The sequence below is a fragment of the Haemorhous mexicanus genome, chromosome 1, assembly GCF_027477595.1.
Source record: "Haemorhous mexicanus isolate bHaeMex1 chromosome 1, bHaeMex1.pri, whole genome shotgun sequence".
Taxonomy (NCBI): Eukaryota; Metazoa; Chordata; class Aves; order Passeriformes; family Fringillidae; genus Haemorhous; species Haemorhous mexicanus.
This window is the reverse complement of record NC_082341.1, coordinates 109,585,121-109,610,960: the sequence shown is the minus strand read 5'-3', so window position 1 is coordinate 109,610,960 and position 25,840 is coordinate 109,585,121. Positions and strand designations below refer to the sequence as shown.

The 25,840-nt window shown below is 37.5% G+C and overlaps 1 protein-coding gene across 2 annotated transcripts in view; it reads left to right on the top strand.

Annotated features, from left to right (window-relative positions):
* SMCHD1 (structural maintenance of chromosomes flexible hinge domain containing 1) overlaps positions 1-8,756 on the top strand; it is a 68,817-nt gene extending 60,061 nt beyond the window's left edge. For both annotated transcript variants that reach the window (XM_059858841.1, XM_059858849.1), the window contains 8 exons: positions 624-746; positions 957-1,147; positions 1,915-2,024; positions 3,364-3,434; positions 4,304-4,475; positions 6,422-6,580; positions 7,277-7,400; positions 8,367-8,756. In XM_059858841.1, the coding sequence (XP_059714824.1) occupies positions 624-746; positions 957-1,147; positions 1,915-2,024; positions 3,364-3,434; positions 4,304-4,475; positions 6,422-6,580; positions 7,277-7,400; positions 8,367-8,466 (1,050 nt within the window). In that variant the 3' untranslated portion in view covers positions 8,467-8,756. The remainder of the gene's footprint in view (positions 1-623; positions 747-956; positions 1,148-1,914; positions 2,025-3,363; positions 3,435-4,303; positions 4,476-6,421; positions 6,581-7,276; positions 7,401-8,366) is intronic.
* The last annotated feature ends 17,084 nt before the right edge of the window (positions 8,757-25,840 follow it).

The window sequence follows — 25,840 nt, the reverse complement described above, 5'->3', positions numbered from 1 at the left end:
TTCATGTAAAAATAGGTTTGGAAATATTCAGGGCAATGTACCCCATTACTAATTTCCCTTAAAGATACAATTATGTTTTAAGAAACTTTAAAAAAGTTTTCAAGCTTCTGACATTTGGGGGAAGAAAACACCTCTGTCAACAATTATCTTTAGATCAAATAAGACCAAGTTACAGTCATTAATCACAAATCAGTAGAATTAAATTGCAGTCACAGTACTGAAGTTCCCCCTGCTGGCTAAATTTTTCAAGCCTGGACATAGTCACCTTCTGAAATGGTTTCTTTTTGTACATTCATGATTGTGTCTACCTGCTGTTTTAAACTTTCCTCACTTTTGTCTCTAATCAAGCACTGATAGTTCTTTGTGAAATGCTCCTTGAAGTCCTTAAAAAATAAAAAAATTAAAAAAAAAGGGAAAAAAAAGTAATTAGAAAATTTGGTCACAATTGCAGTGAGTTTTCCCTTTGCTCTTCTCTGGGATTCTGCATGGTGGTCCCTTATACATTAAAAGTCTGTTTCAGGTCATTGAATGTTTATTGTTAGAAAGTTAATTGATTACAGATAACTACTTCTGCTGCTCAGTCCAATGGTACATGCTTGCTGATTTTAAATTTTCATTCTCAGCTTCAGTATGTGGATTCTCTTCTGAAAAAAAAGATGTTGGAACAAGAAGGAGTAATGAAGCAGCCAAGGAGAACTTGTACCCTCCCAAACTATCCAAAAGGCAACCAGGATATTCTAGGCAAGGTGAGTTTTCTTGCAGGAAGCCTTCTAATGAGTTCTGTTGGTTCCACAAAGTGGTAGTGATGAAAAATTATCTGATGACCAGCTTCCCTAACAGAGCTATCAGCAGGGGAATTAAATGTCTGTCTGAAGTTGCAGGATTATTGTGATTACTATGAAAAAGGGGACATGGTCTTGGTTTCTGTTTTGACTGTTGTAACTTCTGTGGTACAGATTGCACATTTAGCTCAAATTGAGGATAATGAAGCAGCAAAAGTCATCTCTTGGCACCTGGCAAGTGACATGGACTGTGTAGTCACACTGACCACGGAAGCTGCTCGTTCTATCTTCGATGAAACTCAAGGTCGACAACAAGTGTTACCCCTTGATTCTATTTACAAGAAGACACTTCCAGATTGGAGCAGGTAGAGAAAAAACAATGAAAGTTCTGCATTTATATTACATACTTCTTCAACTCTTTTTTTCTTGTCTAATTTGATTGTTAAACTTCAGTTAAAGATTTGAAGTATAAAATTTCTGGGTTTATAATCATAGCAACAGTAATATCACTTGAAGTGTTAGCTGAAATCTCAGCTTTACGTCTTTAACTGCTGTGTGATGTTCTATTTTATAATAAGATGTTTCTATTAAATAAGATGATCTTTTTTTTCTTCATGTCTACATGTTTTCTAGAGCAGGAATTTAAATAATTATAGTTCTTCTAATCAGATTATAACTTTCAAAAATCCATTTCATAATACATTCCTAAAATCATTTGTAGTAATAGAAATTCATTTTGCTATTTCAGTTGCCTGAAAAATAAAGTACAGTATTTCTGCTCCTGAAAGTCATTTGCTTATGAAGGTGACTGCTAATATAATAAGAATGCCCTTTAAAAAAGATCTGATGTATAAATGCATTTATAATGTTCATATTCTCAGTTTTCATAATACAGTGCATTAAAACTTGTCCATAAATTAGTCGTATGAATTTGTTGGAAAAAATGTCTCATAACAAATCAGTGTTTCACTAAAACATCTTTAATATAACTGGCATTTCAGATAATGGTGGGATCATTTATCTAATGTGGAAGTGTTAAGATGCATTCAATTCAGTTGGAGATTCCTGACTAGAATAAAGACAAATTGCTTTCTTCTTTTCTTCTCCTTTTGCTGTCCCCTTTCTTTACCAGACCTTTACCTCACTTGAGAAATGGAAGAACCTTCTTCAGACCTATTGGAAATCCTGTATTTGCCAGAGATCTGTTAACATTTCCAGATAACGTAGAGCATTGTCAAACAGGTAAATGATAAGAAAGAAATAATTAATAACTTATTTCTTTTAAAGAATGAAATACAGAAACATGACAAATGATAATCCCTTCAATAATCTTCACTGACACCTTTGCAAATACCAGAGAACATTCCTCCTGAGTTCTGTTGGTAAAAATAGGAGGGCATTAGCATTAATTATTTTAAACAAAAGTTGTGAAAATTTCAACCGTGACCACTTTCTTCTGCTTATTATCTTAGTTTCATTTTGTCTACTTAGATGTATGACAGGTTTTTTCTTTTTTAAATTCTTGCAGCATTATCTTATTCTCAAGCTCTTTAGAGCAGGAACTGACTATCACAAGATTAATTTTATAATCTCATATTGCAAAAGTTAATCCGTTTGTTAGGATTTGTTTCTAGTTTGGTTCTTCTCAGAAATGTGAAGTGCATAGATTTAAGTACATGCAGACTGAACTGTACATGACTGTATGTTATGCTTAAACAGCTTAATAGTTGTGAGAAATCTTTAAATTTTTATGTAGATTTTAGTTTAGCAAACTGTTGTCCTCTTGCTCTTTCTAACAATGTAGCAATCCCTACCTTTTCCTACGCTTTTTTTTTAATGAAGTAGATCTGATCCTTTATATGGAGAGTTGGCATCTGTAGTTACTTCAGTAAGTGTTGCATTTTATTTCATGACTTCCCACTATTGAAGTATTCCTCTCTACTGTTAATAAAGACCAATTTTTTACCCTGTGCATTTTCAGAAAGTTAGATATTGACAGAATTTTAACTATAAATTCTTCTTCATGCCCGTTGGGGGAGTTAAAAAACCACGTTGCATGACATACTTTGTGCATGACTACATTATTAGATTTTGTATGGAGCAGACTTTTATTAGCAGAAAAGTTAAGCTCAGTTGGATCATTTGCCTGTGAATGTTTTTTTTCTTTGATAAACCATTGAATATGAAGAAAAATATTGAGAAACTGAGAGCAAAATTCAACATCCCAGGAAGATTTTTAAAAATATATAATTTATGTAATTTCATGAAACTTGGGATTTAATTATGTGTGTCATGATCAATATAAAGTATCAAGACAGTATTTTATTGAAAAATACACTCAGTTATGCCATAAGGCACTTAAATGTACTATTTTTTTCCCTTATGAATTCATTGATGAAAGTAGAAGATTGCATATTTATCTCAACCTCAAGAGAATTTTGTTGAAACAAAAATTATTTACATGCTGCTTCCCTTGCGCTTATCTTAGAAGATGTAATAATGATGCCTCAGAATGACTTTTCAAAACTCAAGTTATTTTGCTCCAGAGAAATTTCATAGTTCAAAAATTTATATTTTTCAGTGTTTGGTATGCTCTTGGGTGATACTATCATTATAGATAACTTGGATGCTGCCAACCACTACAGAAAAGAGGTTTGTTTCAATTTTTCTTTAAATGTTATGATACAGATATTTGCAGAGCTACATATTTAATACATGAAAAACTTAGAGTAATTTCCTAGTGTAATGCTGTGATAGCTGTAAGTGTGCTTACTGTCTATGGGTCTCAAAGAACTTTACAGTGAATGAAATCTGTTATTGGCACTGACAAAATTACCTCCATTCAAAAAATTCCTTTATGTGAATGTTGCTATGGCACATGGGACCATGTTTCCAAAGATAAGTGTCTTCAGTTCTGCTGTGTTAGTGTTAAGCACAGGTTCTTCTGTACTTTCCTAGTCACTCTGTGTCATAAAACACAGGAGTCTAAGGCACATGGTGAAATTTCAGATCCAATTAAATAAAAACTTGATGTGGAGCTTACTAGATATCTTTGAGACCCATTTTATTTAGGTTTAGTGGTACATGTTTTAGCAGGCAAGAGTCTCTGAGGAAGTCCTGATACTGAGCACTTTTACTTTCAGCTTATGAGTTTGCTAGACTCAAAATAATGATTGAGCATAAAAATGTAGAACTGTACTGATTGCCACTGCTTCCCAATATATGTTGATAATCAGCTTTTCCCAGTTATAGATCTATATTCTGCCTTCAGAGCTCTGGTGAAATGTGAGAACACAAACCCAAAAAAACTGGTCTTCATAGTTATTGACAATAATGCTTAATTTTAATACATGTATTCATTTCTTGAAAACAAAGTCATGATGTAATTTCATAAAATATCTTTTTCATTGGGGACAAAATTGCATTGCAGTTGAAAAATACAAAGGTTTACAACAGCATTGCTGAACACTTAGATTTTCTGTGGAGTTAGTAATTAATTATTGATTTTTATACCTGTGCAGGTTGTAAAAATTACACACTGCCCTACCTTGCTGACTAGGGAAGGAGACAGGATTCGCAGCAATGGAAAATTTGGAGGCCTGCAGAATAAAGCTCCTCCAATGGACAAACTCAGAGGAATGGTATTTGGAGCACCAATGCCAAAACTTTACTCTACTATCTCTGGACAGATAGGTGGGTTAATGAAGTTACAAACATACAAAACTTACAAAATTATATTGCTTGTCCTATGTTTTTTATTCTCTGATGTAATACAGAGAGGAAAACTTCAATATAGCATACAGTTAGTTTAAGAAGTAGGAGCTGTACAGTGTTCTGTTTATAAATTTGCCTTTTCTTAAAAGCTTATAGCTATTACATTTCCTGAAATAAAAAATAATAACAATGAGACAATGGCCTTTATTTTTAGTCTTATTAAAGGAGTATAAGCAGTAATAAACATTCAAATAGCCAGCATGAGAAGCTTGAGCTGACTGAATTCTGGCATCACTGAGAAACAAGTTTTAGGTCTTTCTACTCTGGAAACACCATAATCAATTTAGAATTTCTTATTTGTAAGTGAACTCTATGAAACAGTGATAGAAAAACTCATATTCTCAAGAGAGAATATCTCATAAGTTACACTGTTTCCTGTGGGATCATTTCCATTTCTTTATGTGTTTGGATTCTTCATTTCAGAATAAAGGTTAGAAATTAAGTTAGAAGATGCAGTTTCTAACATGTAACAACTGACCTGACTGATGAGTAAAACATTGAAAAGTCTTACTTGCAAACAAGATTGTTCTTAAATACTTAATTTTAAAAATAAAGGACATGAAGTTTGTCCATGACAGTGCAATGGAGGGGTGTGGGGAGAGAACACATATACCTATTAAAGTAGCCATATATATGAGCAAACTACTTAGCACTGACCAATTGAGTAGGGGTGAGAAAAAAATAAGGTCTAAAAAGATCTTTTCTTGGCATTTTAGTAAAAATATATTATGCCTAGGGAAAACACAATAAGCATGTCAATCACAGGCTAAAATACACTGGGTTTAGCACACTTTGTGTACCAGCATGTTTTCAGTTGTTGAACTCAATTATTACCCAATACAAATTGAAAATTTCTATGTTTAGTACTGGAGCAATCGTGGTAGAAGAAAAGGGTGTGTTTTAATTTCACTTAGATAAATACTAGACATTAAAAGGAAAATCATAGTAAAATTCCATTTAAAGGACAACATCTCATTACACAGGGCTTGTTTTGAACTTAATTTTACACTTAGCATTAGTTCTGACATGCTCTTTTTCAATGTTTGTAGGATAAAAGTTGCTTAATCTGTTACTACACTGGCAAGGTACTTGTAAAATAAGCTGTACTAAGAGTCTGCAGACTTTTGTCAGTCTGCAGCAGCTCCCTGTGTGAGAGCTTTCACCCCATGGCAAACTTAAGGTCATTTAGTGTTCAGTTAAGCTTTGTGCAAGATACCTTATACTCACCTGAAAGTAAAATGAATGAGTCCAGGCTAATATGCTTGAACCCTTCCTTTATTACTTGACATATTTATTCAATGCCTGGACATGGAAAAATTTTTTGTCTCATACGTTTAAAGAGGAAAAAGGATTGTCAACAAAATGCACCTTTGTTTATCTGAGTCTGCTTGATTAGATTTCCATAGTGGGACAGAGTGAAACTCAGTAAATGTTCACTTGGTCCACAAGGTGGAATACAATTCAAGTCAGTAATACAAGCTTCTGCTTTGTAGCACTGAAAACATAACATGCTACAAGCACTTAATGTCTTCAGAGGTATAGAATTTCACTTGGGGCACACAGACAACAAGATGTGTTCAGCAATGCCAGTTTCCCACATCGTTTTCAGAGCTTGCAGGTAGTTCACTGTCATCTAAGATATGAACTCAAAAAGAAAAGAGGAGTCAAAATAGTGAATATGATTTTTTTTTTTACAGTCATTTTAAGAACAGCCACTATAAGTTTGGATGGTTTTTTAAGTAGTGTTTTTGAAATACATGTTTTCTTGTGGATTTACACATTGCCTAGATTGTATTGGTAGCATTCTAAATCAAAATGGTCATTTACTTATTGTTCTGTGGTTTATTGTTTTATTTCTCAATTAGATCTTCTTCAGCAATACCGTGCAGCAGTGATTAAATTTGATAATGTGAATAAAGACTTGGATTTACATTTGCAGTCACTGAACACTCCAGAAATGCAAAAGAAAAAACAGGAACTTGCTGAACAAGAGAAAAGCCTCAAGCTAGTAAAACAAAAGTTGGGTAGGTTATTGTATTATAATTTTGGTGTGCTATAGGAAGAGAACAGTTAACTGCAACCAGATGTATTCGGCTCTTACAAACTAAGAAGTTCAAACTATGAATGAAAATTGTTAACATTAATTAGCAACTTGGAGACGTCACATTTTAAGGAAAGAATAGAAAAACTGAATGTAGTAGTATGATGCTGTGGATATTGCCTAGAGCAGCACTGCCCTGTATTGTGTTCAGATAATAAGAATGTGGTCAGTCTGTATCTTGTGAACATGAAACTATGATCTCACTAATAAGAGATTATATAACTATTACTGTGGCTGGCCCCGTGCTACAGAACATTGGCATGCTTTTTGAAATGACTATGAAGTAAAGAGCTGAATTGCTTTTGCTAAGGAAACACAATCAAAACATTGTGCTATAAAAAGAAACACCCTGAAGTCTGCAAGGATTGTCTGAGTTACAAATTTTTTTAATGTCAATATCAAATAATATTTTAAAAATCAACATTTACTCTGTGACAGCTATAAATAAGTCGTTTTAACTGTCATCTTTGAACTCTGTTTCAGATATAATGTAACCATAAAATTAATGACAATTTCTAAAGTCTTATTTCAAAGGTTTAACTCTATTGTTATAGGGCTCATTTATAACCAGCAGGTTTAATTTTTCTGTTATTGGTTCTTACTTGCAACTTTTTCACAGGTATGACTCCTGCTTTATCAGATAAAGGTGCTGAATCATTACTTCAGCCTATAATGTTCGATATATCGGACACCCCCATTCCTCCCAAAAGAATGAGAAGAGACACAGTAAAAAAATTGTATAGGTAAGTATTTTCTGAGTCTAGTCATTATTTTCCCATAATCTGAATTCAAAACAAAAAATAGTTTATTCTGCATATTTTTAATTCATATTTGTATCTAATAAGCAACAATTAATAGAGTTTGCATAAAGCTCATTTTCAAGATAATTTTTAATTTCTTCTAAAAGTTTCTGCCTGATTTAAAAGTTAAATCTCATATAAAGATTTACTTACTAATTCTAATTCTGTTTCTCTTTATGAACTGATCCTTATCTTTGTGCATCACATTAGCCATATTTTCTGGTATATTCCACACTGTTACACCCAAAACTATTTGAGATGGCTTGGTCTGTAAACTCTTTTAAGGTCTGCTGTCCAATACTGGGTAGATGAACACAGAAATAATTATTCTTATGTAATTGTAATAGAATCATTCTTACACTATTTTTTCTAAGTAACTGTCTGAGGTGAACTGGTGGTAAAGTGTTTTACCCATGTATCTGTTCTCATTCCTTCTGTGCTGATGAGCGTTTGAACACACACACACACAAATATGGGAAATCTGTATATCTCTATCTTTAAAGTGACATGAAACTGTCTTTGCCATTTCTCATGTCTCTCCTCATGACTACATCATTGTCTTTACTGAACTATGGTAATTTTTCTAAAATTATTTAAATCTTGCCCAGTGTTCTGTGAATCTCAGAACAAGTGTTCAATATATTGCTATCTCTCCTTATTTTTATACTCATTACTATTTTAATTTTTATCTACATATAGAACTAAAGTGGTTATGTAGCTAAACTGATATTAGCCTGTTGCTATTCTTCATTTTAATGAAATAAATACAGCAATAAAAAGCTGTGTACAAATATGGGGTTATTGTTTATACTTGTGGGAGCTCTATGCTATATATATATATATTTATATATATATATATATATAAAAGAAAAGCTTTGTTTATAAGCCACTGTGCTATGTTTTGTTTAGCTCAGAAGAATGGATCTCCTCTCCTACAAAGCAGCAACAGCAAGTGCTGCAAATGGCCCCTTCAGAACTTAATGGAACTCCTCGGAAAAGAAAGGCATAGACTGATCAGACTTGCTGGGAAAAGTTGTGTATTGAAAATGTGAATACATTCAGTTAAAGGAAATACTTATGCGGTATTACCATTACTCTGAAGATTTTTATACTGATAGAAGATACAAATGTATTTCAGTTAGTAGGAACAAAAGTGTAAGTATTTAACATTGATAGCCCAATTTTTGTATAGTTAATTTTCATTTCTAAAAGCTTTCAGAGTTTTTATGTTCGCGTGTGAAAAAAAGTTTTAAATATATTCTTTTTTATTTATGAAAATAAAAGATCTTTGCAATAAAACTGCTTCAGTACAAAGCACTGACAGTACAATCACTTGTGTTGAATAGATTGTGTTATGAAATGAGATTTTTAATTTAAAAAGCATCCCAAGCTGTCTTGAGGAAGATAGTCAATGATCTGCATTGCAAAGATTTTAGTGATGAACAAGGCAGAAAGGGATCAGGCATGATTAAAGATAGAATTTCAGCCAGGGTCAGAGCAAGTAGCTGGAAACAGACTTGATTGAAAGAAAAAGATAGGGTAGGAGTAGGAAGCTAAACTTGAAAAGTATAATAGTTATTAGTTGAAGCCCTGTGAATAACATAGGAGACAGTGTTCATGGGTGTGGACATGTGGGTTCACATCTGCCTCAAAGAATTTCTGCCTCGGAGTGAATGTTGACACCAGATCTGAGAGTACTGATCTGTACTCTCAGCAACATGCATTTTATATGCATACTCCTTTTCTGAAAAAGAACTTTAAACATAAAAAGACATGGTGGTCTCCTGCTAGAAGTTTTAGAATGCTGATCACTGGTGCACATCTCTATGACAGTTCTAATAAAATGAAATTTCACCAAATTAAGGAGAAATAAAGCAGTCTAATTTTTGGTTGAAGGTTTTCAGAGCTTCATGCTTTAAAGACAGGTTAAACATCAAATTATCCTATTCTTAAAGAAAAAAAAATATATTCAAGTATAACATGTAACACCATCAAGAAACTAAGCTAGCCCTACCTCAGCCCTTTTTTCTATTTTTTTCTCTCTGAATTTAGACATCAAGACTTGAATCAGGTAGCCATCATGAAGTTTGCTATGTAATAATTTGTCCCACCACACCAAGTTACTTGATAGTACTTCTTTTAAATGCAATTCTTTTAATTCTGACATCTGCCTAGCTTCAGCTCCAGCCTCTGCATAACCTTGAATCTTACTGGATTAAATATGTATTCCTGCAGAAATTTAATCCAGAATTGGATTAAATACATATTCCTGCAGAAATATGTATTGCCTTTGGTAGTCAGTGTAGGCACTATTAGCATCATGTGATTTATCTCCCTGGTCGAAGTGGCAAACAGAAAATTAAGGATGGTTTCCAGCGTTGTGCAATAGCTATCAGAGATTTCAGGAAATTTCACCAGGGAACTTTGAGGATTTTCCAGCAGAGTGATGGCAAGTTACTACAGTGCAAGTCACTGCTTTGCAAAGCTGTTGAGGGCAGCTGATTTGATCATGACCACAAGTTGGAGCTCTGAAGGTAAGTGTCAATTTTTTTCCTCACTGATTTGAGGAAGGACTGGTGGAAATCCATGCAGACTGGGAGAAAGTGGTTGTGGTTTTGGTCTGGGCCTGCATCCCTAGCACCCAGGGATGCAGAGACTGCCTGTCAGGTGAGTGGGGATGGACACCCCATGTAACCCCAGGAGGTAGGTTGGATGACAAGTAGTCCTTTCTGCCAAACCACGCTTGCGGCATTACAGCCCAACCATCAGTATCATGGCCCTGACTCTGTATCTCTACAATCCTGGTGTCACCAGTACTTCTCTAGCCATGGGACTTTCTCTGCCTCCTCCAGGGCCTAAGTCCCCTTGTCAGCCAGAGCTGCAGTTCAGGGAAAGCAGTGAGAGGGAAGGAGAAAGGGATGATGCCCAGGGAGCAAAAGGGGGGCAGGGAACCACTGCAGGGTGTTGCTATGTTACTGCTGCAGTAGTAGCCTGGATGAAAAACATGCATTCCAAATGTCCATTGGTGAATGAATGGTTCATTCTTCAGTTGGTCACAATGGGAAAAGAAAGGTAAGTTGCTTGCTTTTTAACAGCAAAGATCTCAGCTGTTCTAAAGACTTTTATTATAGTACATTGCTGCAGTTGTGGTAGTGCCATTTTGTAGATATTTAATAAAGCATTATTAAGGAGCTGTCTTTAAAACATTATCTGCCTTCATGCATCAACATTTTCTCCCAATAAAATCTGCTCCCAAATTGTTCTGTTTAGTGGGTTTTTTTTTTAATACTTAGGAAAAAAATTCCATTAAAGTTGCATTTCATCATAACACAGCAAGGATAGGCAACCATCACAGACCAGATCTACAGTGAATTCCTTTTCACCTGCCAGAATGCAGTACACCATAGGAGAAGCCCAAATCACTTTTAAGTTTTCTTTTTTACAAGTCAATTTGCTTATTATCTAGGAAATAGGACATGTCTTACTGATGGTAGCAGTACCAGTATCAGTAAAAAGCAGCTGTTTGCCTTTGTTTCTGCCTGTGACTTGACAGGGTGTATTCAGGGATTTTGACATTCCTGCCGCACCAGATCATCTCCCCACAGGAACAGGCATCATTTCAGGTTCATAAAAAGCATGGATTTGTGGATGTGCATACACATGCCAAGTTGCATATGTACATGTGTACATATAGTTCCTCTAGTCTGTATTTCCGTAGACAAGCTCTTCCACGCCCACTGTGACTGTGGAAAAATTCCAGCAGAGCTACTGTGTTGACTGGATGTGCTTTAGCTGCTCCTGTCCTCTATCTCTGCCTCTGTGGCATGTCTTCTGTGCTGTGAAATGGTTCTAAGAGCAGAGAAGCCCTAGCTTAAGCAGTGAAAACTGACCTAGAAAAGGTACACATGTAAACTAATCGAATGCAATTTTATTTTAATCCAGCCTATATATAAAACTAAGGAAAATTTTCAGTTATTAGAGGCAAAAAGTATAGCACTTTCAATTTGTAAATATGTAAATTCCACAAATTTTATAATAGATGTTAATGAATTCTTACAACTCTCACTAGCTTTTATAGGACTCAGTATTTATGAGGGCTCTAAAGAAATCCCCACTCACTACTTTGGGGGTTATTATTTTACAGTAGCCTTGCTCTTTATGACTACACTATTTAGGCCCTGTTTGTATGCATGCCATCAAGCATAGGTGAACTTTGCAAGAGAAATGGGGCTGCTAAGACCTTCCTTCAAAAAATTGAAAATAGTTTATACAACAGTAGAACGATGTGTTTCACTGTCTTACCTAGGAACAAATGATGAAGGATTTTTTTTCATCAAATAACACAGCTTAAGAATCTTTGCCTAAGTCATATAGTATTCACCCTTTTTAGAAAATGAATGTTACTTTTTAGTTACTGAAAAGACATTTAGTGGGCTCTCATTTCTTATTATTCACTCCCTCTTTATCCCTCATCCTGCAACTTTGGTAAATCGGTTAAACCATATCATGCAGCAAATATTGCAGTCAAGGCTGATTTCAAGAACAGAAAAATTATTTTCCCTCAGTGTACTTAAAAGTTTCAAAGAATGATGAACCAACTAACTGCAGCAAACTTTGATTCATCATTTTTCACACACACACGCAAAATAAATTGGTAGATTAAAAAGTTACTGAATAAAAAACTGAGCTATTGAATTAAAAGTTGCTGCTACTTTGTTTAATGGAAAATGGGAATGATCCCAAAAACTTAAAAGTTAGCTTTCCCCAGTAAACAGCTAGTGAAAACAAATGTTTCATATTAAATACAGCTCCTGCTTTTAGCCTGTTCTTATAAACAAAATATAGTAGAGAAATGAAATGACAATGTCATTAAAGTAGCTAAAGGCTGCCTTACAAGAAAAGGGAAAAGTGGACTGTCATGTTCCTGCCCTGTCTTACTTCCAGGAGCCTGCCTTTGTAACTAAGGGTCTCTCAGCATGTGCATGCTCCTGTGTGGTGGTATATTAACCTAAACTAACTGATTCAGAAGATGCAGATCAAAGGTCCAGCTCTGCTCAAACTGGAAGAGCTGGTTGAGCAAGAGGAAGATTCATGAGAGCCTGTGGAATGCAGTGAAAAGAATTCTTCTGAAACAATGGAGGAGGCCATTCTACAAGTTGCTCAAGAGTTTCTTTTCTTCAGAAAAGAAACAGAGTCCTGGGGCAATTCTAGGACAGAGACTGTCCTGGGAAAAGTGAGAAGGGATGGTTGGAAGTCTTCTTCATACTAAGGACTTCTGGCAGATGCAGTCATGAGTAAATTTGGTAATGTATACCAGAGCTAACCCAGCTGTGATGGGAAGTCAAAGCAGAACTGCTGAAGTGGAAGCACACCGAGGGCTGGGTCACATATGAGAGGCCTCACATGCTGAAATTGAGCCTGCTGCTGTTGCAGGTAATTTTGGCAGATAAATAGCTTAGAGAGAGCTGCCTTCAGTGTAACAACTTCATCTTGCATCATTCATACCTGAGCTGACCTGAGGCATACGACACAGCTGGTGGAGTCAAACTGCTGCAGGAGCATGATGAAAATGGGGACTGGTGGGATCAGTTAGTGAGTTGTGGTGTGTTGCTGTTGCAGAGTGGTGTTGCACCGACATGTGCAAGCTTGTAATTAATCATGTCCTTCACTGGCATTTTAACCACTGTTTTGAAGTTTGTAAGTACATTCCAAGTGGAGAGCCCTTGGATGCCAAAGGCAGTTTGTTGTCATGCAGAGCTTGAAAGGAAAAAGTCCCTCTGAAAGTGGGTGGTCAGACCAAGACTGATTTATCCAGTTGGTCTCTGGATGGAGATTATATCTACCTCCAGAACTGAACCCCTCTAGGAGTCCAGAGCATCTGAACTGTACAAGATCTTGCAATTCTTGTCCTCCTTTCTCTGGAAACAAACATTGGGAGGCCAGCCACACTGCTGGCACAGTGCTGTACTTGTCTCACACTGCTCAAAACCAAACGGGTCTTTACTTCTTCCTCTTAACTGTTCCTGGAATAAGCTTGTGATGCTGGTAGAGTCTCTCTACCCTACTAATCTTTGACACCCTCCTGTGCCAAGATAAATAAGATTCAAAGATAAGCAAAAGTCCCCAGAAAAGTCCAAATGGAGGAGTGTGGGGTAGGGAGGGAAGCAATAAGAGCATAAGGAATCAGACATCTTTGGCTTTGAATTTTGGGTCTGAAATTTCACATCTCCCAAAAGGAGACTTGCGAGTCTGTTAGGCCTCTGTTTTTGGATGCTTCCAAGACTGAAGCAATTTGGGATTAGACATGAATCAGCCATGCAGGCTACTGGCACATGACTTGAGAGTCCCCAGGAGACTCAGAAGTGTGATAAGAGTTCCCTACAATTGGACATTCCCTACAATTGGATTCTGATGGCACAGAGAAGATGAGCAGAAAGATGGAAACTGCTGGAGTTCCCATAAATAGAATACCAGGTAAGTATGCAAGGAGTAGCAGGAGAGTTGACTGGTCTGTCAGGAGAGATGGATACATCTATCAACCTAAGAGGGAGAGATTTATGGCAGATTAAGGATGGTCTCATCAGTGCAACTCCTAAAGCCTGTTTCTGTTTCCACACTGACAGGCATAGATTCAGGATTCTAGTGAATACACATTACAAAACATCTTTGCAGTGGACTTGAAACTTATGACAAATACCCTGTTCCAGAAGATTTTATGAGTCACTTTTCCTCACCTTTGTGATCAGGTAACTTCCCTGGGTTGATGAAAGATTACGAAAACAGAATTAACTTTAAAAAAAAGGTTTGGTGATAAAATATTTTTCTTGTGGGAAAGAAAGCACTCTGAATGTTTTAGGTTTTGTGTCATCCTTATGAGGTATTTTGTGGCTCCCAGAGCCATCTAATTCCCAGTTACTCAACCACCCACCGAATCACAGTGTGGGAACATGTGTTCTAGTCTATGCAGGCCCGAGTCATTTTTGATGTTAACATTTCTTAAGTATTAGTATTTTCTAGAAAAATAAGCAGGCTTGAATATACACAAATATACTTCATGAGCTTTACATTTAAAATGCCAAGTACACTGGAGAATAGTTGCTCCATATATATTGATACACTAGTTCTTAAATGCCATAAATACATTTTAAATGTTTGTGTTGAATTTTTTCCCTGAACTGTTCTACTTTCTCTGATCTTAGAATTGTAATATATACCACTTCTGGTGTTAAGAAAGATTGGAAACATTATTTTAACCAAATGTGTTGAAGTGCAAATAACAAGTGAACTTTTGAACTCTCTTGCATTCTCTGAGGATCTGGAGAGGTCTCTGCCAGGCTTGGAGAAAGAGCTGAACATGGATGTTTTGTTAGAATTTTGGCAATTAGAATTATCTGAGTTAGCATGGTTTATTCAGATTCCAGCTTATCACTTCAAAGTAGATTTCTCTTAAATAAGAGTTACTCAGTTTCTCTTACAAAAGTTTCCTCTATGTAAGAGGGTAATAGCGACCCTGTGTCAAATGCATGATAGCATTATCAAAATAGAGGAATTTGGGGTCAAAGAGTTTGCTGGTTAGCTCTGTTGCCAAGACTGACTGTTCCAGATCCTTATAAAGACATGCTGACACATTGGTGTGATGTGTCAAGGACCTGATGATGTGGAACATTTTCCATAACACCACTTCAAATGCGAGCCTTTCCTTTGTTGAAAAACTCTCCTGCATGTGCAGAGATTGCATGCAAAAAATAATAACAAATATGCCATTGGGGGGGTGGGGTGGGTGCAGGGGGAAGGGGATGGGGCAAGAACTGGAAAGAAATTTGGGCTCCTTTTCCTGAGTTGGAAAAGCATTCAGTGTTCTGCATAAAAAATGTATTTTTTTGCAATACATTTATAATACAGTTAGAACTTTGGGAATCAGAAAGTTTAATAATTGTTATCTGGTTCTCTTGTTCTCAGTTTTCAGATGTTTCAAAATCACAGCTATCACTTTTAAATCTGCTCTGTCTTTGGAATGTATTTGCCATATTTTTTATGGACACTAACTGTATATCTGCCTCCACTCTTTCCAGTTCTTCTGATTCCTGGGAAAGAGGGAAATTTGTGAGAACATTCCTCAGGTTTTAGGCAATGCCAGTTATTGCTTTTGGAACACTTTGACAAAGCAACTACACAGAGAGATACAGAAGTCATAAAATTCTGTTAAAATTTTCACTTAGGTGAGAAATAAATAATGCCATCTCAGAATCCATAACATATAAAACTTTCATCTGTATTATTTCCCCTGTCAGTTGACCTTTTCAAAAACAACTGTCTTCTGTACATAACATATATATTTATTAAAGGTTGAGAAATGTTTGTGAGTAGTAGACGTAAGCTTCTTCTCAAAAGAAAAAGGAAAACCAGACTCTCTAGTATGAAAAAAAGAGCTACCAGATTATCTTTGCCAAAGGATCTAAAACTCCTTGAACATGAAATGCTGGATGTCACTTCATAAGATTTTTTTTTCCTTCCTAAAATTCAGGTTGAGTCAGCTGGTATAAATTTCTCTAGGATGTAAAATAAAGATGATTAAATAGGATTCATTGCTGTAGGCAGAGAAGCAGTAGACTTCTGTGTGTGCTGCTGGCTATTTTGTACTGCTGGACATGAAGCCATTGGATTTCCATCCTTGGAAAAAAACATTGTGGCTCTTCCAGTATCCATTTGTGTACATGATGGTGATGGCGAGCAAATTTGATCTGCTCATCATTGACTGTTAAAATGGCAAAATCTGACTGCTTTGGATGGTATAACTCTCATTTAATAACCTCCCCTCAAAGTTAAGTTTTGATAACCAAATGCTTTCTCTCTTTAATATAATAGAATATATATATAAAAAAAAATCCAAGTTTAATATATCTGAAAAAGATCCAAGGTTCCAATAACGACTAGAGAGCAGCTTCATACGGGTCTTATCTTTTTTAACAGTCTGATCCTCTACTACACTGCATAAAAGTCTTACTCATAGGCAGAAACCATCATTCATTTAAATGTGTACAATTTTGACTGCTTCAAACATCTGTGTTTGCAGCAGCAGCAGGAACTCGCAGAGGCCCTGCACCTTCAAAAGGCCCAAGCCAACCTTGCCCTTAACAGTGGTGAGGTTTTGCTGTCAGTGTAAAATGTTTTGTAACCACTTTTTGCCAACTGAGAAACAGGACCAGACCCTAGAGACAGTCTGTAGAAAAGGATTGTCTTGTTCCCACCCCTGGATGTGTGTCCAGCCTATGTTGCAATGTTTGGCTGTGGACTTCTGCTTTTTTTTTTCCTTTTTTTTTTTTTTTTTTTTTTTGTTAACTGCCTGAAAACAAAAGAGTATATCCATGCAAAGAATCTAGGCTCGAATTTTAAGCTAGCTCCTCACATTAAAATTGCTAAAGCCTGGAAAAAATTATGAACATTTACGTGTCTCAGATGAGTTTTGCAAGTCACCATTAAATGAGTCAGGCATGAAGTGCTGTCTGTAGGTTGAGGGGGTGACTGAAATGCAAATACCCATTTACCACAGACTGAATTGAGGGGAAAGGAAGAGTCTCACACCAGTAACTTAATCCAGATATATGACTCTTACTAGAGAAAGCTTACCCACAAGGAAAACGAAATAAAGTAATTGTAAAGTGAGGTTGATAAAAGAGTGAAGAACTCTGATTCCATTACTGGATAAAGAATAAAAAAATAAGTTAATTAAAGTCATTATTGCCTTTCAATATGCCACATAGCAAATAGTGCCTTAAGGTAATCTGTGTTGCCATCCCCAGACAGCAACTCCAGAGGACTGCTGAAAGTCAGAAGCAGTTGGACAAAGACAGTGAATTACTGCAAAGATCTAACAATAAAAAAAAAAAATCAGGAGACTGGCTTAAAAGTCAGATTTGAAAATGATACCATTATATGTACTTTCCTTTTTGTTTTTGAGTCTGTAGGATGGGTTTGAATCAAATTTTCAAATTGCTCTCTGCAAAGGAATGCCAGAACTAACTTTCTCTTGCAATACAATCTGAAGTGCTCAAATCATGCTGGAATTCCAGGAACTGGAACTTAAATGAAAAAGCAAAATGTAGATGCTGCAATACTAAAAAAAAATGTAAGGACAGATGAAGCACAGTAGGTAGAGAAATTATTTTTTCTGCCTCAGTTTTTAAAGAGAACACTGATGTAACAAAATACATCCTGTAATCTAACAATGATAAGTCATTCCTTCTCCATCGAGATTTCACTGTTGTAACTTGTAAAGTCCACTGAACTTAGCAGACCTCTCTAGGAATAAAGGTCTTGGGAGCATTCCCATTTTTTCAAGGGAAAAAGGACAACTCATGCATGAGGCAGTGAAGTTTTGGCTGTCTAAGGATACACTCAGTGAAGTGGCTCTTTGTGAGTTACCTAAATCTCTCCAGTTATACACAGCTGATATTTCTAGACATTTGGCTTAATGTTTCTGCTCTGGATATGGATGTCTTCTCCATGAAGGAGAACTGTCCCCATAATTTGTGTTAATCTTCAGCAGTACACTACTTGCAGTGAAATTCCAGTGCAATAATTTACAGTGACTTCCCTGACCTCCAGTTAGGAAATGTCCTACTGTGCTTCAGGTGATTTATTTTCCCCTAGTGCAGTTTAAAAATATGTCTACAGTCACAGCTTCTGTGATATTATTTCTCTATCAATGACAAACTTCAGGGAACAGTAGGAATGAACTGGTGAGATTTACTAATTGAATGTTTGCCTTCAAGTGGCCTTTTGTTGGTAATGCTGGAAAACTGTTCAAACTGAATGCATAGACTGAGAAGAAGCAAGGCAGCTTCTTAAAGATTGTTCTGTTTCTCCAAAATCAAAACTAAAAGGAGCAAAATAGTAGCCAATGTATTTCTAAACAGCAATGACACATATAAACTTTTAATTTGTTTCAGAAAGAGAAACACAAAGTGAAAGAAAAGACTAAAAAACCCCTCCTCTTTTTCTGCTTTCTTCCCACTCCATCCTAACCTCTGCTCAGCTGCTCTATGACACTTAGTGTGGGTGCTGTTATTACTGGAATACAGGGATTTTCATCTGGCACCGTTAAACCACTTCCCAAATTAAAACAGGCTATCTCAGCATATGCACAATAACCTGTATCTACAGACCTTTTGCTTTAACACTGTTGGTGTAACTGGAGTGGCAGAATTCCCTGTAGAGACCAGGCCCCAGCACAAAGCTTGAGACTGTTACACTGAAGACAACAGAGTTCTAATTTTGTTCATATTTTCTAGCATCACTGACAGGTACCTATAAAACAACAGGATTCCTTCCTTAATAATTTCTCATCCCAGAGCAGAAATGACTCCCCCATGTTCTTCTGTAAATGGCTAAAGGGAAGAAAGAGAAAAACCCAACATCAACAGGAGCAGAGAGCACCAACAATTCCTGACAGAGTTCATCCTAAAGTTTATATTTAATTTTAGCTGTTATAAAAAAAATTTAAATAACATTCTACAAGCCTGAAATCCTGGGCTTGTTAAAGTAAAAGCAAATGCTGTAAATAATGCCAGATGCCCTGAACTGAGTCCATGACTAATTCATTCTTGAAAATATGCTCCTATACATAAATTCTTCGTATCCTATGTTCGCTGAAGTAAATTCTAAAACCATGAGTTCATTTTACCACTACTGCATAAAGTCTTATCCAGTGTAAGTATTACTGTCATTTGATTCACCAGTTCTCAGTCCCCCACACAGGGAACACACCAGCAACATTCATCTTTAACTTCTTCTCTGGCAGCCATCATCCCTGTAGCCACTGCTCTTCCAAGACCATAAAAAACCACACCCTCTTTTGGCAACAGATATTTCCTTTTAACAATAAAAGACAAATTCAAGAGGATACAAGTCCATGGTTGATCAAGAACACTCATCTTGTACAGCCTGCAGCAGGAAGGATGCTGAAGTGTAAGATGTGTCTGAAAGAATTAGAGGAAATGGTGTCACCATCCTCAACAAGAGGTTTTGATCTCAGGTGGGAAAAGGAAATCCAAGACTAATCTGAACTCATCTCATAGACAACTTAATGATACTGCTGAAACATCTGAGATGTTCTAAATTCCAAATATTTACCAATTTACATAAACAGTTAACTGAAGGATATTATGATACAGAATGGAAATGTCATGGTGAGTGAATTTAAATATTCCTCACTGTCTACCAGTTGTAATTAATTACATGGCTACTGCTCATTAGGAGGCATGTTTTTAAACCTACCCAGTTTCTCCCAGTACTGGAAAAAAAAAACAAACAAATCAACAAGGCCATTATCTGTAGAAAACCTTTCTGTACTTCCTTGTACTCCAGGGACTCTGCTATCCAAGTAATGGAATTACTTTAAACCAGCATGTCTGAAAACAGAATATTTGGTGTTTTTAAATAAACTATTGATTCTTGCCTGAGATTTTCAAGATGAGGTGGCAGGATGAGGCAGAAAATGCACAGAGATGGTATCCAGTCATGTTATCCAGCAGAGTTTTGACTGAAACAAATCTCAAGTGCTTAATTCCTACTTTTCACAGAGGTGAGGGCTGTTGATTCCCATTGACATTGGTGGGAGTGAAGTACTTAGCTACTTTGAGTATGTTGCCCTCGGCTCATTTAGATTCCTCAGCTGATCAAACCAGAGCACTGCTGTCACCAGTTTATTTCTTTGCAGCCCTGAGAAATCCAACACACATGGTTTGCAGTCTGATTAATACACAGTGGGATACACAATTAGGATACAATGCAAAACATTTATCAAGAATAATTAATTGGAAAATCTGTAGAATAAAAAAAGGTAATTATAAAGTAATTTTTTTGAATGTAAAATAAATAAGAATCAGATGAAACGTTGAGAAGGTTTCCTTCATTTTTTTTCATTGGGAAATAAGCCAGGAGTTATTTTTTCCAAGGAAGCAAGACTGATGTTGTGAATCACAGTATTAGGTCTTCCCAACATAAAGAATTTCCGCCTCTTGTTTTCAGCAAGACCTTCTTATTTTAATTTTCAGTGGATTGACTGCATTTTAAATCAATTCCTTTAAATAAACCAACATCTATGATTCCTAAAACGAGATTATAATGTCTGCGTAGAAACTTGACCTGTTGTAGTTAAACTCAACTTTCTTGCTTAGTTCAAACTCCAGGAAATTCAGCATGAGACTGACTGGTTAAAGTGATGAACAAGGAATTCAAGCTTCAGAATCATGTGATATTCTATCAAGAGCAATGTAATTGTTTAAAAATCTGCTGACAACTTTGTCCCAAACACTGCAAAGCCATGTGCCACTCCCTTGCTCTCCATTCCATCTCATCTTTAAAGAATCATGAAAGCAGAAATCTGTCACTTTCAATCAGAGAGCAGCATGTTGAGAAGGGCAGTGCATGCTGTGAAACTCTGAAAGCTGCCCTGTACCACAGGAGGAAAGGACTGCACAGTAATAAATGCCCTCAGTTTTAGTCTTTATTCTGAAATATTGCACTACCATCAAAAGTGAAATATCAAAATAAGTATGACAACTCTTCATTTCATGAGAAGCAAGATTCAAATAAACTCTTTACAGCAAAGGTAAACAGTGCATAGTTTAAGGCTCAGCCTTTTAAATTTTTCAGCAATTTGCCTGCAGGTTTTAGAAGGATCTGTGCACAGGTAGCAACTGTAGTTTTGTACAAACCAGCTTTGTCCTACTGTATGTGCAGGTTAGAGAAGCAGTAGCTGTGGAAAGAACAAAGGAACACTGTGCATCTTTTCCCTTGAAGTCACCTGGCAATTTCACCAAATCAAAGATAAGCTGACACAAAAGAAGTCTCTTCCCCCTGCCTCCTCTACCCTCCCACCAACACCCCATCTGCCAAGACATGCCAATCTCCTCTGATTTTTTTCCAGTACTCATTACTTCTTCTCCCCTTATACATGTGTCAGCCAGCCTCGGGCTCTTCACTGAAAGGTCTTGAGGAGCAATAACATGTTTTCTTCTGACTGTCATCCCATATTGGATGTCCAGACTTGCTCTGCTCAGAAAACTATGGTAACTAAAGCAGTGGATGATATGTCAGTCAGTCCTCTCCCTGGAGCACTTATCTTTTGTATGGGAAGATCCCACTCTTTCTTTAGGTGTCACAACCATTCAGTATAAAGCAGACAGGCTGTTCCACAAGTGTGGCATACTTGTGGTTTACCATGCTCCAGCACTCAGATCATTCTTCCAGGTGAATAAGGTAGTTTGATCTCTTCTGTCCCTCCTTGAAGCTTTGAACAGATGCAGTGGTGTGCTGAGAGCTTCTCCCAAGGAAGAGTCTTTGTTTCTTTTGTTCTCCAGCCAAAACCATACCTGTGACAATACAGAGCATCAGTTTCAACACAAACACTTGATGTGTGCCTCGACTAGGCAATGTTTGGGCTCTTTGTAATACACCCATTTGTTTTTCTGTCTAAGTAAATGAAATTAGCACAAATGTTTTTCCCCAAAAAGGAAATAACACCAGAGAAGAAAGGCTGGAGTTGCCAGGTTGCCCGCCCACACACTGAAACATCCTCAACACCACACTGCCAGTGCCTAGATAGACAAACATGGCACTTGAGTAAGGACATGTGGCCAAGCACTGGTTGGAACCACATGGGCTCTTTCTCTGCATGCTCCAGAGCTCCCAGAATGGTCTCTGCTACAGACCTTTTGTTGTGGAATGAGCAAAATCCCTGTGGTTGTTTAACTGTTAAGGCTCTCCAAGGTGGCTCTCCAGTTAAGAGAAAACCAAAATACTCTGCTCTCCCTTCTCTCATTTATTTGTTGATTTTTCACTGACTAGTGCTGCTTGGATTTTAAACTAAGTTTGCCTGGATTTTAAACTAAGTTAAAGTGTCAATAAATAGTAATTTTACTAACATTTGTTATTTACTTTTCATTCAGTCATTATTTTTCATTAAACATTCACAGCTAAATACGTATCTGGCAGACTTTAGTGAGGTGATTGCACATAAAAATTTAAAAATTGAAACCCATCTCTTCTTGTGATGAGGAATGCTTTTTTAAAAGAAATTGCAAACAAAGCTCACGCTCTGATCCAAGAGTGGAAAAGTTGCTAAACACCCATCCTAGATTCAAATTAGAATTTTTTGCTCATGTTTAGATTTCTATGACATATAGGCCAAGTAAATGGGACAGGGCTGTGTCATGTCTCTGCAAAACAGTATTCAAAACCCTCTTTCCCCAATAGAGTACTTTTCCTGGTATATCCAAGCCAGCATGCGTCATACACCTCCATCCAAGCTTTCCTCTTTTAGCCTGCAGTTTCCTACAACTTCCTTTCAAACTTTTCTTTGTTCCCTAATGCCAGTTTCATCTTTCCAGAGGGACACTGTGACCTGCTTTGACTCATGGACCGAATTAACACAGCACCAAATGTAAGCCCAGATTACTCACAGCTGTAGGCCTCACATCTGATGGCCAGTGAGAAGCACCTGAAAGACTTTTTGTGCCACAGACAATATTTCCTTTTTTTTATTAAAGAGAAGCATCAAGGCAGTACAAACACCTCTCTTAAAACCATTCACCTCAGGTTATTTTGGCAACGTTTTGAGACAGTGAACCTGAAGAAAAGGAGCCCAGAATTCACAAAGCAATTTGTTGCTGAAATCTACAGAAAAGAAAACCTGATGGATAAGGGATGTAAATTGCAGGGAAAACACCATTTCTACCCTATGCCCCACACCATTAGAGATACCTTTCTCTCTTGAAGTTCTGCAGTTACAAAAACTGGTAATTTTTTTGCAAATTATTCTGCCAACCTGCTCTGTGCGCTTTTCTCTCTCTGGCACATGGCCCTTGTTGTTTCCCCATCATTATCCCCTTATGAAGTATGAAAGTATGGTTGATCTTGGTGCTAGAAACACAGCCAGACTGCTTAGCAAAGAAACAAGAACTTTAAAACATTTCAAAGGATTTATGGACTCACGTTGCTGAACTCCGTCTCCCAAGGATGTGAGTACTGAGCTCGCCAGTCACTGAAGCTCTCCTCAGTGCACTCACAGACTACGTGCTCCATTTGTAGGGAGGGGTGGAGGGATGCTTTCCATGCACTGTAAGAATCATCTGTCTTGGGATTACTGTGAATTTTAGAGATGAGATGACATAGCACAGAAATACAAAATGTGAACATTTCTGTCTCCTTGGGAACGTGATTAACCCTCATACTTACACTGTGAAATAAAACTAGTTACACCCACAGAAAAAATGCAGCCATGCACAGAGCTTGGACCACATCTTCAGCATGCACCTGAGCTGAAGATTCTCCAGGCAAAGCCCAGTTTCTGTACTGGTTACTGTTGAATCAGCTGATATCACACTGATAGGCCCAGTGTGAATATCAGAGGAGCTGAGGTCAACTCTACACACCCACCCAAGTTCACCCATTTCTCTTCAGCTCAACACTTCTAGCACAAGTCACTCTGCTGTTATTCCTTACTGAGCCATCATGCAGCCACCCTAAAACTTCACTCTCTGCACCAGCATTTGTATTCAAGTTCCAACAGAGCTCTAGTTTCAGGGAAAAGATGGGACTAGTCCTGCAGGATTTTTTTTTATTGTTATACTTTATTTTAAATGAAACAAACTCCAAAATGCACTGTGCTTTGCAAATTAGTTGATCCAGACCCTAAAAGGACGACTATATATCAGAAATCAGTAGAGATTTTCTTGCATAGTTCCTGAATGAACAAACATTGACAGAGTCCTGAAGTGGCAGAAAACTCCTGACATATCATCTGTCATATCCATGGGGTAAGGAGGGGCTCTAACAACTCTCCTTCTAATGGTGTCCCCATGTTATTTTTGGTCAGGAAATTGACTCTGGGGTTCACAGGTAAGTAGGGCAACCTCATGGCAAATCTGCTTTGTCTTCCTTCACCAACATGTAAGCTAAGTGTTTAGCATATGGAAATATACTGTTGCTTCATGCTCATTTTATTTAAATCAGTCTATTAATTTTTGTACTATGCAGTCATTCTCAAGACAGGCATGACCTCAGTCTTTCATTATTTAATGATTTTCCCTTTGTGGGACAATGTGCAGCTCTTCCATGTTGCTCATCTCTTTTGGAAAAGGACAAATGTCATGAGATCCTTGGCTGAGTGAGGACAAATTTCATGAGTTCCTTGGCTGAGTGAGGAGGGGGGAAAGAAAGAAAAAGCCTTCTTCATTGCTTTTCAGGAATGGAACTGTAGTCTTGCTCTCTACAGGCTAGGGGAAACTCCAGATAATTTCTGCCAGCACAAATAATGAAAACCCAATTACATGCTTCCATGAAGGCAAACAGTGGCACAGGAAATTGTTTAACCCTTGAGAAGGTTGAAGCATAATTTCTCAAGAGAGAGAGGTATTATCCTCTTCAAAGCATCTACGGAGCATTAGAAGGGTTTCAAGTGAAATAGGACAGATTGGAGCAACATCTCATCTTTTTCCATTGCTATTTATTGCCAGGGAAGTGTTCCTATGCATCTGTAATGGCACACATTTCTCAGGGGACAGGAAGCTTTAGTGTATATTTCCAATGAAACTGTTTCTAAAAACCAGTCTGGATGCATCATTTTGACCTCAGCATTTAAAGCTTATTTATTTCCCTGCAGACTTGCAAAGTGAAGTTGTTGGGTGAGACTCCCAGTAAGACTGGCAGATAAAATTTGCCTGTTTCAGCAGGTCGGGGCAAATGATGAGGTCAGCAGGCTGCTGCCTACAGCAGAAGGAAGAGCCCTGCCCTGCTGCTGGCTCTGCCTGCAGTCAGAGCTAGGGAAGCCTGAGCAGCTGCTGTTGGCCATGGGAGGCCTCGGGAGCATGTGAGCAGGGCTGGGGCTGGTCAGGCTCAGCAGGAGCAGCCCGCACTGTTCCCAAATCTCCCACCCAAACTATTCTCCACCCAAAGATCGCTCTCTCCCTTCCCCTCCTTCCCACTGGTGGAAGCAGCCTGCCCCCAGCCTCGATGCTTTTGTTCAGTGTCACTTCAGCCCAAAAATCCAACTGACAAAAGAGCAGGAGCCGAGGACGATAGAGGGACGTCCCTGTGGTCCTGCCCTCGGTGGAATGGCTTCATATCGGCAGGCCACTCAATCAAGGTGCTTGAGTTAGGTTTTAACAGCCAGGTGAAGCTGAATGCCCATTTCTCACTCTGCCCAGTGAACACCTCTCCTTACAAATAAAGGCGTATTGTACATCCCTCGCTGAGGTAGCCGCCAGCACCCTTCTCATGACAGCGGGCGAAATGAGCCGTCATCGGGCCATGAAAGGAGCACTACCACCTCACGGCACCGGTGTCTGGCAGGACCCCAGGGCTGCCACAAAGGAGCAAAC